Source organism: Vicia villosa, linkage group LG7 (genome assembly GCF_029867415.1).
Source record: "Vicia villosa cultivar HV-30 ecotype Madison, WI linkage group LG7, Vvil1.0, whole genome shotgun sequence".
Taxonomy (NCBI): domain Eukaryota; kingdom Viridiplantae; phylum Streptophyta; class Magnoliopsida; order Fabales; family Fabaceae; genus Vicia; species Vicia villosa.
Window position 1 is genome coordinate 106,468,764 of NC_081186.1, and position 13,321 is coordinate 106,482,084.

The following is a 13,321-nucleotide window of genomic DNA, read 5'->3' on the forward strand; positions in this document are numbered from 1 at the left end:
TTATAATGATTTCCTAGTCAATGATATAGTAAAATAAGTTGACTTTATTATTTCCTTGGTCATTCGATCTGCCAAGATTTCTTGATAGCGGTTAAAAGCATCTTCAATGATAGTTTCGCCAAAATGACTAACTAGTAAAGGTTCAAATACAGCTCTCATGGCTTGTGCAAATTTATATCCACTTTGATTAATAGAAACATTTAAATCTACTTCTGACACCTCCAAGTGATTCATGTTAAACGATCCTTCGTTGAGAACTACAAATTTCACTTCACTAGGACATGGATAATAATTAGGAATGTTGAAATTATTCACTTTATCTTCTTCTATAATCCCCTATTAATCATACACAAAAAAAATTCAATGTTATATTCATATTTTAAAACTTATTTTGACATAGCGCGCGCATTTATGTTTCCCTCATTTATGAAATAGGTATATACCTCTAAGACCATGTCATTAAGTGCAGTGGCTAAAAGCTCTGGAATGTAGCAACATTCCTTGCTACTTGGATCATCACCTCTTCTTCCCAAAAACGTTAGAATCATGCAACCCCCTTCAACTATTTCCTCTGCACGACACTTGATAAAAAAGGAAAAATCTTTTTGAAATTGCTCATAGTAAGCTTTGATGACATTTGAAGGACTCGTGTTTTGGATGTAAATAGCACCTTTATTATTGTTTAAGCCCTCAGGAACCTAGTTATTCTCCATAAGAAACAGAAATCAGTTATATATTTCCATACTTGATTTGATTAATTGCTTAAACAATCACATAGAAAATGAGGTAATAGTATTAACCTTTGATAACCAGTGAAGGCTAAAAGAGGAATGGACAAAATGCAGATTTTGATCAGGAAAAACTCTACCATAGAAAGAACCAGGTACTCCAAAGAAATAGCAATTGCCGATTTCAGTTTTGATTTCATCAGATAGTTTCTCTTTGAAGTTGTCAAGTGACTTAAAGACACTGTTGAAGTCATTTCCTGCAAGATCATTCAAATATACTATGTATTTGGGAGATAAATGATTCCGCTCTTTACAAATTTTTTCTACAATCTCGATAGTTTCTGACACCACTGATAAAGTGTTTGGTCCAGAAGAACAACCCATATCTGCAATTGTGAGGCTACTAGGAAATGTATTGGAATATAGACTAGTTATGACTTTCTCTCTTATGAGCTTTGTAGAAGAAATCACATTTCCCTATAATAACATAAAATAGAAAGTATTTATAAGTGTATATTATATGGGTTGACATATTTATTTGTCGTCATCATAGTACCACTTTTGATATCATGTTAAAAATCATACATATAATGTGAGAAATCGGAGTTTGGATACTCGGTAGGATATGTCGGACCGTATTTATAGCTAAAGACTAGTCTCTAGATTTACTACTCCACTACCTATTATCTTCTATTATAATATATTAAATCATAAGTGCACATCCTTTCTGCTGACACCTCAACTTCATATGTGCCGTATCACTAATACTTTTATGTGGCACTTTCAAAAATTCAAATTCATTTTTAAAAGGTCAAAACACATACTATTCTTTTGTTGACGACGTGAATTCGAACTTTTGCCCAAAACAAAAATATATTATCCTAATAACTATTTTATAATTTTGAAATATATTACTTACATAAACCTTGTATAACCTTTTTTTTTTTGGAAATAATTTTTAAATTATAAAAAAGAGAGAAAAAAATTTTGATATATTTTTCAATATAATGTCTCTAAAATAATTTTAGTTTATTTCTATTTTTAAAACTTAAAAGGTACAGTAATTTTTATCACACTACTTACAACAAAGAATATTACCATGGAAAGCAAATTATTGATTTAACGCTTGATTTTGAAATCACAATACAAAACACTTAAATATCATATAATATATTCAACTCATTACTATACTCATTACTATAATTTTTCTTATTTTAAAAAATATTTTAAAGGAGATAGATTCGATATTCATTTCAAATAAAATAATTTAACGTAACAATCCAACTTTTATTCCAACTAAGTATATTCTCTCAAACTTTAAAAATAAAAAAGACGTGTGAATTCAAACACTATTTTATTTTTTTTGAAATCATAACAATGATAAAAGTTGAAACAAATGTTTTTAGTGTCAAACTAGTTGTTACACAAATTTCATTATTTACACAATCTATAGTGTTATTTTCAAAGACTATATATATACCTGCACCAATGAGTTATTTGCATAGCTTTCTTCTCCATGGCCTCCTATCATGTGCACTCTCTGCTCTACGTCCATTGTTATTTCTTTTAGTTTTATGTTGCACTTTCTCTATCTTTTGCTTCTGTGTTTGATAAAAGGTTAACAACCCATATTTATATATAAAAGGAGACATATCGGACATACTGCTGGTTGTTAACCCATACCAATTAAATTTTATTACCTAGGAATGATGACAATGATACATCAATATACTTGGATTTAATATTGCTGTTATTATTCTATTCCAGTCAAATTTAATCACCCATATATATTATTCAGAATTTTAACGGATTAACCATGGTTCTTATATTATTCAGAGATATTGAGATTAAATATTCATCTAAAGCTTTAAAACAAGGACATATTATTTTTCTTATAAATTTATTATTTTCGATACATATATTATTTTGACTAAAATTTATAGTATAAAGGAAGGTTTTTCAATATTATGCTGAAAAAAATATACTCATGATAAAAAATATACTCGTGAAGAAAATTACTTGCAAAAAGCACATATTTAAATTATATTACAAGAGCAATTCTTGCATGGACACGACCTTAAATTCACATTCTTAGGCACAACCAATAAGAAAGAGTCTTTTTTAAATTTATTTTAATTTTAATTTTGGTTTTAATTGGATTCATATGGTGGTTGAGATTATGAAGGAGAGAGAAAAATCAGTATTTATTTTTTTAATTAATTAAAATTCTGTGATTGGTTGTGTGTAAAACAATTTATTAGGTATGTATCCACCTAAGAATTTTCCATATTACAATGGTGTGTGCCTTAGATTCAAAGTTAGTGTGTGAAATTGAGTAAAAAAAATAGTTGGTGTGCGGAATACATTATTTTAATCATTTGGCACGAGAAAACTGATCGAAATGATCTTATAGTTTTGTAATTACAACAGCTCTGATGCAATACATATTAATTATGCAATACTTTATTTTATGAATATGTATATTTATTCTTGTAATTCAATTCATCAGGTGGATTTCAAAAAGAGTGTCTAATTTAGTTAGTTCGAGCTTTTTGAAATTTTATATGCTTGTTAGATTTTAGTTTAATGTCAAGTGGAGATCTTGAATGTATAGTTGTGTTTTTATCATAAATCTTGAATGTATTTGTTTTACTTATTTTTTTATTTAGTATTTGAATGGTAAGAATTTATGCCCTCTTCTTTTTTCAGATTTTGTAACCGAGATTTCTTGAGTCGAGTGCGTAAGGATCTCTCGATTTCTGCGAGAGAAAAATTAGTTGAGGATTCTCCTTGATACAAATTTTCGAAACATGTTAGTTATAACAAAACTAAAATCAAAAGTAAAATTTTTGGTCACATAGCAACAAATTTTCAACTAAAAATAAAATGGTAAACTCTATAATTTTTTACCGTCCTTGACAACTGCGCTAAAAACTTGATCAATTAATTAGCAAGTGTACTAATTTTCCAAGGTAGTAATATTGAAAAATTGCAAAATATCGATCTCAAAAACTACGTGCTATTATAAGGTTTGAGATTTAATTATGTTAAACAAAAGTAACAGGGGGTTAATTTTGAGTTTGTTTTTTTTTATCTAAAAGAGTAAATAGGAAAAGTTTTAATAAAGTAGACAATAATATGAATAAGCATGCTAGAAACTTAGGGTTTGAACCTGAATTTATTAACAATCTTAAATTGACTTTGTAACAACTTATTTTATCTTTACATATTATTGATTCTTAAGGTTGTTTATTTCCAAGTCCTTAGTGAATAAACAACGCTCAAATTAATTCCTATGTCCATGATGAAATTAAACATTTGACTATCAAGAACAGATCAATTTTATAAGGTATCTCTAGTCCTAGGTGATATCGAATATAAATACTTCAATCACACGTTAAATCCTTCCTAAAAGATAATCGTAAATCAATTCTAAATAAGTCGTAAATCAACTCTAAATAAGACCGAAAGAGAAGTCATTAAATTCAAAAAGAAATAAATCATCTAGGAAATACACAAGAAGTCTTTACAAAGATCAATTCAAAAAAACCAACTAATTGAAGAACACTAACTCATCCCTAGCATTAGAAGGATTAACTAATATTAATAATAATAATAATAATAATAATAATAATAATAATAATAATAATAATAATAATAATAATAATAAAGACATAATAAAAGTGATAAACATTACACAATAATCATAAATAAGGAAGCTTCAATGGAGGAATCCGTTAAATTTGGTGCTTTCGGTTACTCCTATCATGTCTGTCTTACTCCAAGATGATATTTTTCCTTCCTAATGCAAGCTAGATAAAGAAAATTTGTTTTCCACCATTTAAACACATATTTTAAGTTTATAGGGAAATTATGGACATTCATACACATATGGATAGGCATGACAACAAAACTCGTATCCACGGGTATCCTCCCAAACTCGCTCTGAAGTTGACGGGAAAAAACTACTTTGATTGAATTAGGGTTTTTCCCGATTACAAAATATGAAAACTGGGCTAATAATGAGGACACTAGTATCCACCCCAAATCCGCCTTGTTTATTTCATTATGTATATTATTATTTATTTTTGATAATTTAGAATATTAAATATGTGGTCAATGTTTTGATTTGTATTATTATTTAAAATATTTTAAATAAATGTATGAAATTTGTTTTATTTTATTATTTATAATATAATTTGATTTTGGAAAAAATAAATATTTTTATTTTAAAAGATCGATTTCATTAAATGGGTGGTGGCGTATCCCGAATCTAATCCGAACCCGTTCGAGTCGGGTTTGGATTTTAAATCTCCATCCTTGTTTGGGTTTGGGGCGGGGAACGAGTATTGTTTGAAGATTCAGGTTTGAGTTTAGGAAAGGTAATAACCGTCCCCGACCTTCCATTTTGCCATCCCTACGTATGGATACACGCCCCATGCTTCCATACGCGTATATGTATATGTATAGGCAGAAAATCATATGTTGTAGCTCATATACGCGTATGGTCAGAGGGAAAAAAATTGAATTAACCCATGGGGTCTTGATAAGAGTTGTATCCCTTTAGGTCAGCTTTCATCTGTCACCGGTCCCACATAAATATGAGGTAAAATTCTCTAGATATGATCAAAATACCACACGTACATCATGATGTAAAATGTGTTGAAAAAATAGACTTTGTAACGTAAGAAATAGAATTCGTCGTGTTCCTTTTTCGGCAATTAAGAGCCCATGGATAACCATGGATACAAAGGGTGATTACACCTTCCCTTTGTATAACCTACCCCCCGAACTCAAAATCTTTTCAAAAAGGTATTTCCTATTTTTTTTGCCTTTCCTAATTGGATAAAATAAAAGTCGGTGGAGACTCTTACTATCCGCATATTTTCAAAAGTCAGTTCTCCCACCGTATGACACAGTCACTTGAGAGGTCCTAAACCACCTGAGATATCTTGGAGAGGAAGGTCTCTTTACTCAAGGATGAAGTTGTGGCGACCTCCTCTCATCATTTTGAGAAGGCGAGAATGTAGGTCTCCTTTCTTTAGCCTAATTTGGACGTACATTTGATGGATCTCTTTCAGGTAGTTTGAGATGGACAATTGGTAGACAAAAAAATACTCCTTATTCTGATCCTCATTTTTTGTCGTATTCCTATGCCCCTAGGGGGCTTTTAGAATTATAATGAACATTGACATCCCTTGAAGGCGCCTTTTATGTTAATCACTTTTATTATCTTGTCACTATCTTTGTGGTGTTAATTGTTTTAGCGTTACACTAGGGGCGTTTGCAATCATTATCCCCACTTTTTGCAATAACTTGATTTCTTGCAACAATTCCCTCGAGGATCCAGTGGGATGATCGCCTCTACGGGCGAAAAAGATCTTTGTTGGATATCCAATGAATTGATCGCCTCTATGACCGGCAAGGATCACACTTGGGCACCCAACGAAATAATCACCTATATGGATGGAAAGGATCCCATTTGAGGATCCAACAAAATTACCGCTTCTATCGGTGGAAAGGATCCCATTTGGGATCCAACAAAATGATCGCCTCTATGGGCGACAAGGATCCCATTTGAGGATCCAGCAAAGTGGCCGCCTTTATGGGAGGCAAGGATCCCATTTTAGGATCCGATTAAATGATCGCCTCTATAAGAATCAAAGATCCTATTTGAAGATATAGAAAAGTGAACTCCTCTGTGGGCTACAAGGATCCTATTTGACTATCTAGCAAAATGACCGTCTTTGTTAGCGGCAAGAGTCTCATGTGAGGATCCAGCAAAATAATCACCTCTGTGGGTGGCAAGGATCACATTTGAGGATCCAACAAAATATTTACCTATGTGGGTGCCAAGGATCTCATTTGAGGATCCAGCAAAATGGTGGCCTCTATGGGCAGCAATGATCCTATTTAAGGATCCAACAAAATGATCGCCTATATGGGCGGCAAGGATCCCACTTGGGGACCCGGCAAAATGGTAGCCTCAATGGGCGACATTATCATGAATTTTAGATTTCCTGCAAAGAATAGAATAGCCAGTAGATATGGATTCTAAAATGATAAAAGTGAGATGCCTCGTTAAAAAACCTCTCCCTATGAAAAGCGTAAAGGGAAAAGAGTGCACCCCACAAAATAACTTGTCCTTACAATCGGCAGATATATAATACTCGTCTATAAAATCATCAACAAAGTCATCAAACTACAATAAAAGATAAATAACTATGTTATCATCTCCAGGGGTACGCCTTCTGGACTTTCAACCCTCCCCCCTTAGAGGTTAAGGAGGAAACTTCCCTATCTTTGTAGATTTCTCTTGGCGATGTTATTCTTGAGCTCATCCTTTTGGCATTCCCGCCTTGAGTGTGGATCCTCTTTAAGTTGAGGCTTTTTACATAATATTTCATGGAGATCTCATAATATCCATATATATCACCTACTCTCCCATCAGGGAGCGGATACTTCATGCACAAATATAGAGTAGACAAGGCGGCACCCAGCCAGTTAAAGGCTAGTCGCCCAATAATCATATTGTACAAAGAGGGGGCATCAATAACCAACTACTAAAACTTTATTTCTTTGCCTCGATCCTGCTCTCCAAAAGTGATTCTTAGGGTGATATGTTCTTTTACATGTACCTGCTCACCAGAGAAATCAACCAACGATCCTCAAGAATGCTTCATGTCTTCTAGGTCGAGGAGAAGTCTTTCAAATGCCTCCCAATATAGGATGTGTGCGAAGCTCACTTGATCAACGAGAATTATTTTAACTTCCCAATCCTCACACTTTTGGAAATGACCACGGGGTCATTGTTATGAGGGTGAATTTCAGCTGCATCTTTCTCTAAGAAGGCGATCGTGGCTTTTTGTGTTTGAGGCTTACCCTCGGCCTTAACTTCAGGGAGGTTTTCTACGATCAGAATCTAGAGAGTGTGTCCTCATGCTATGGTATTAAGCTTGTGGTGTGCAACTTTACTACCCTCGTCTTGAGGCGTCTCTTTTACTTTGTTGAGCTTAGGGCTTCAATAGTCATCACGGCTTCCCGAGTTAGACTTGTGGATCCCCCCGGTAATATCTCTCTCTCTCTCTCTCACACACACACACGCACTCACACACACACACACACGCACACACACACACACTCATACACACAAAGTCCTCATTCGTAGTAGCTAGCACTGAGATTTAAGGCACTTTTGTTCGTGTAAACTGAGTAGAGGCGTTGTTGTTTAGCACTTGTGATCGTTCTTTTGGTTCTACATCACCAATTAATCGGAACAAGAGGTAACCTATCTATCACTGATTATGTCTATTCATTAGGATTATCTAAGGGATTTATTTTGTTTTTTGCTATATTTTATATTGTTATTTCTCTTTAGGTGGGGGGTCAAAAGGGCCAACTAATGGGCCTAAAGGAGATAGATGAATCCATGGTGGAAAAATGCATGGGCATCGAGACATACTTTTACCCTGTACCCCATCATTTATCCCCTGCCCTTACAAATTTGAAAATATTCCAAATTTATCTTTATTTAATTGTACTTTAATCTTTTATTTTTTACTATTCATCCGAGTCATCTGAAATTGACAACTGCATATCTCACTCATGCGAACCGGATAACTTAAACACCAGAAATCCGGTATGTTAAGTTTTTAAACCGGATAACTTTGATAAATTATTTCTGGTTCACTTATTGCACAAAACGGATAACTTGCCTTCAAGAAATTCGGTTCACAATTTCTAATCAGATAACTTGTATCCATGTTTTCTGGTTCGTTATAATCTTAACCGAAAATAATTCATACATGTTTTCTGGTAGGCATTTTTTTAATTCTTCATTTATTAATTTTTTATTATATTTAACAGGTATGGATATTCATTTGATGATATGAGATAAAAACCAAACATGCATAGATATTGCTGAAATATTTTCAACGACACAAAAATTTACTGCACGAGAAAAGGCTACAAAGTCGATTAAGGATGTTGGAATCAAGAATAAAGTGGCGGTTATAATAACTCGTTCATATTGAAGTCTTAGCGTTTTTTATCGCATATTGGTGCATAACATAGGATGGAAGGACCTAATAAGACACTTGGAGGAGGTGCTACAAGTTTTGATGAGTAGTAGCATGATAGCCAATAAAAAGAAGTGTCAGTATTCTCAAAATAAGGTAGAATAATTAGAACATTTAATATCCGAGGAAGGATTAGTTATGGATCCAAACAAGGTAGTTAGTGTAACATAATGGCCAACACCCAAAAATGTGAAAGTTGTGGGAGTATTTTTTGGACTTACTAATTATTATAGAAAGTTTATAAAGGACTGCAGATGATTAACCAAACCTTTGACTAAGCTTACAAAGAAAAACAATCTATCAAAATTTTAGACTATGTAGTATAAAATTGTTTATAAGTAAAGTTAATGTTTGGCCAGGTAAAGGACTATACTTATCAAGAACAAATATTACAATGTTTGTATAATTAATTTTATTACTCATTTCCGAAAGCAATACAACAATAAATAGTCCTATAATTCTTATTCTTTGCTTGCATTAACAAATCAAAACAAAGGCTCTGCAATATGTTTTGTTGCTGAGAAAATCACAAACAGGTAAACCGAACTTCATCCTTGTTATGATTTCCTAGTCAATGACAAGGTAAAATAAGTCGTCTTTATTATTTCCTTGGCCATTATATCTGTGACTTTTTCTTGATAGCGGTTAAAAGCATCTTCAATGATAGCTTCGCCAAAATGGCTAACTAGCACAGGCTCAAACACGGCCCTCATGGATTGTGTAAATTTATATGCACTATGATCATTAGAAGCATTTACATCTATATCTGACACCTCCAAGTGATTGATGTCAAACGATCCTTCATTGAGAACTTCTAATTTCACTTCATGAGGAGACGGGTAATAATTAGGATTGTTGAAAGTAGTCAATTGATCTTCATCTATAATTCCCTACATATCATACAACAAAAACATTCTTAGTTATATTCATATTTCAAAATTTATTTTCCCTCGTTTATAACATGTGTATAAATATATATACCTCTAAAACCATGTCATTAAGAACAGTGGCAAAAAGCTCAGAAATGAAGCAACAATCCTTGCTTCTTGCATCATCGCCTTTTCTTCCCAAAAAAGTTAGAACCATGCCACCCTCTTCAACTATTTCCTCCGCACGACACTTGATGAAAAATGAGAAGTCTCTTTGAAATTGCTCATAGTAAGCTTTGATAACATTCGAAGGACTATTGCTTTGGATGTTAATGGCACCTTTATTATTTAAACCCTCCGGAACCTAGTTATTCACCATACAAACAAAAACCAGTTATATATTTTCATATGTAATTTGATTGCTTAGTCGAGAAGAAATCATCATATAATAACTTATGTATAGTTGTTTGACTATCACATAGAAAATGAGTAGTAGTATAAACCTTTGATAACCAGTGAAGACTATAAGAGGAGTGGACAAAATGCAGACTTCGATCAGGAAAAACTCTACCATAGAAAGAACCGGGTACTCCAAAGAAATAGCAATTGCCTATTTCAGTTTTGATTTCATCAGATATCTTCTCTTTGAAGTTGTCAAGTGACTTAAAGACACTGTTGAAGTCATTTCCTGCGAGGTCATTCAAATATATTTTGTATTCGGGAGACGAATGATTCAGTTTTTTACAAAGCATTTCCACAACCTTGATAATTTCTGTGACCACTGATAAAGTGTTTGGGCCAGAAGAACAACCCATATCTGCAATTGCAAGACTACTAGGAAATGTGTTGGAATATAGACTAGTTATAGCTTCCTCTCTTATGAGCTTTGTAGAAGAAATCACATCTCCCTGTAGTGACATAAAATAGAAAATGTTTATCAAATATATGTTTAGAATAATGAAAAATGTTAAAAATACTCTTTTTATTTTCACCACCAGTATTCGGCCTATCGAATCTTAATTTGATTCGGGAGTCAGCTATGCCATCAAGTGGTTTTAGTCCCTCCCGATCGCAATTGTAGGGGTCGAACGCTGGTCCTCTCTACTAAATTCAACGACAATCACCACTAGACGATACCAATAATAAAACACTCTTTTTAATACCGTTTTAAACATTCATTTTCTTATTAAGTGAAACATATGTAGGTCCCTTATTTTAAAAGAGTCTTACATGTGGTAGGACCCATCTATTTTATCTCATAAAAGACTAAATGTTGAAAAGAGTGTTTAACTTCTTAGAATCATTAGATGTTACCTTAGAGATACAGAGATCATAAATACACTCATAAGAAAATATATTGAACAAAGATTAAAATAGATACATGGATTGTCCTACTAATTATAGTGGTTAGTACTACTCCAACATGATTTATAAGTAAAACAGACAAATTTCACGTTTATTAAAAAAGACATTTAAGTGCATTTAATTTTTTTAATTTTATGTACGAGAGATTCCAGAATTACTAATATACCTTCAATTAAATTGTTATTCATCAAAAATATTAAATAATTAATGTAGAGATAATTTTCTACAATGTTCATATGAGATTTGGTTTAATTGGTTGACTTCTTTACAAATCCATTCAGATCTAATTAAGAGTGATTTAGATTGAATAAAATTGCTATCCAATGCAATTAAGCAATTTCTAAAACTAGTTATCTTATAGTAGTGAGATCCTCTTTCTTTGAGAAATGGAGGGTGAAGAAAATAAAACTTTCATTTTAATATAATAAAGTTTATACAAAAATAGAAGGTAAATAGAATAATTAAATAAAATAATGTTAGATGTAAGTATATACCTGAACCAATGAGTTATTTGCATAACTTTCTTCTCCATGGCCTCCTTTCATGTACACCTGATCCATTGTTATTTCTTCTAGCTTTATGTTGCACTTTCTCTATCTTTTGCTTCTGTGTTTGCTGTGTTTGATAAGAGACTATAATAACTCAAAGATATATAGAAGTATATTGCAATGGTTGGTAAACTAGACAGCAGCCGGTCTATATTATAATCTATAAACTTTAAACTATTGCCTACCATTTTTGAAGATGGACTATATCTTTTATTTTTGTTTAATATAAACATATTCCGGTCAAATTTTGTATTATTATATACACTAATTATTTGAATCAATATTCTTTTCATATTATTGTTTTAAATAAAAATTGTAATGTGTTACTTTTTCGAGTTGACTAAAGGTTTAATAGAATCGGCCCGATTCACATACTCAATTTAATCGAGTCGTTCATCAATATGATAAACATGTGTACTTTCTCTTTAAGACGTCTCATGTCTTCATCTTCATTGTTTGATATGCATTCAACTGTTGTCCACAATTCACGTCAGACCAACCAAAAACTGATCTAACAATCTCTTTAAAGTTTAATGAATATGCATTGATAGTGTAAAATAATTTTACAATATCATCCAATAGAAACAATCTATGAGTATGTCATTAAAAAATTTTAAAATAAAAAAAATCATATAATTAAATACATAATTGTGATTGATTAACGCTATAAAATGTCAGAACATCACTCTTTTTCTCATCTGTTTACATAAGTATGAGTCTAAATTATGCTCAAATATTACTCTTATTCACAGTTACATAATTTCATCTCTTTTATTTTCGTCCTTATTTTCGTCCTTTCAGCTTCAATTTTCAATTCATCTGTCACAAGAATTTTTTTCCCCACCGCTTTTTCAGTTCTCTAAACCTGAACCGTTTAGACTTTAAAGTAAGAATATTGTTTAACAAACAAAAAAGTTGTCAGTATTCAATGTTAGACTATGTTCACGCATACATTGGAATCAGAGACATTAAAACATTGAAAAAAAAATTATTATACATTCTAAATACACAAAATAGTATAATATTGAGGTGTAGGTGTCACATTTAGTGTAAGAATATCATTTCTCTTTTTTTTTAAAGTTTGTTTTTCATCTTTATTTTCCTGCAAGCTCTCATTCCTACATCATATAGCAGGTATTAATAATAACTGAAATATTTTTTGAACACCTTTTTTATGAAAAAAAGGGAAAATGCATTATGCTAAATCAGACAAAACTTTATTAAATCAGATTAAACTTTTAAATATTTTATATAATATAGTAAAGTGATATATTTCTATTGGTTGACACAGTAAAACTTGTATATCTTCATATTTTATTTTCTAATTGTTTTTTTTAGATAATCATTGACAAGTTTTAAAAAAACATTATTTAAGATATATCTTATTAATCACTTATACTGTTTTACCAACTATACAATTATTTGGATGTCTAATATATATTCAGTCCAATATATTTTTTCGAAAATTTTAGTAAAATATTATATTTATTTTTAAATCTATTAAAAGCTTTAAAAAAATATTTATTTTTATAGTTTAAATGATAATATATAAATAATTAGTCCATCTTCATAATTTTATATTATATGATTGTATATAACATCATTATCATATATATTTATCAGATATGTTGTTGTCGAAACAGTCTCAGCCTAAAATATCTTCTTTAACCCAACACTAGTCAACATGCATCTAACTCTCTCTAAAATAGTTCGATTAAACCTTTCACCCAAAC

At 31.6% G+C, this 13,321-nt stretch overlaps 2 protein-coding genes across 2 annotated transcripts; both read right to left on the reverse strand.

Annotated features, from left to right (window-relative positions):
- LOC131619941 (S-adenosyl-L-methionine:benzoic acid/salicylic acid carboxyl methyltransferase 3-like) lies at positions 1-2,283 on the reverse strand. The gene is made up of 4 exons (XM_058890980.1): positions 2,209-2,283; positions 801-1,205; positions 444-698; positions 1-336 (listed from the first exon to the last, which is right to left on the reverse strand). The coding sequence occupies exons 1-4, from the start codon at positions 2,281-2,283 to the stop codon at positions 1-3; spliced, it is 1,071 nt and encodes a 356-aa protein (XP_058746963.1).
- A 6,855-nt stretch (positions 2,284-9,138) lies between these two features.
- On the reverse strand, positions 9,139-11,710 carry LOC131616426 (S-adenosyl-L-methionine:benzoic acid/salicylic acid carboxyl methyltransferase 3-like). The gene is made up of 4 exons (XM_058887756.1): positions 11,535-11,710; positions 10,179-10,583; positions 9,788-10,039; positions 9,139-9,696 (listed from the first exon to the last, which is right to left on the reverse strand). Exons 1-4 carry the CDS (start codon positions 11,598-11,600, stop codon positions 9,364-9,366), a joined length of 1,056 nt encoding a protein of 351 aa, XP_058743739.1. The 5' UTR covers positions 11,601-11,710; the 3' UTR covers positions 9,139-9,363.
- Positions 11,711-13,321: the final 1,611 nt, after the last annotated feature.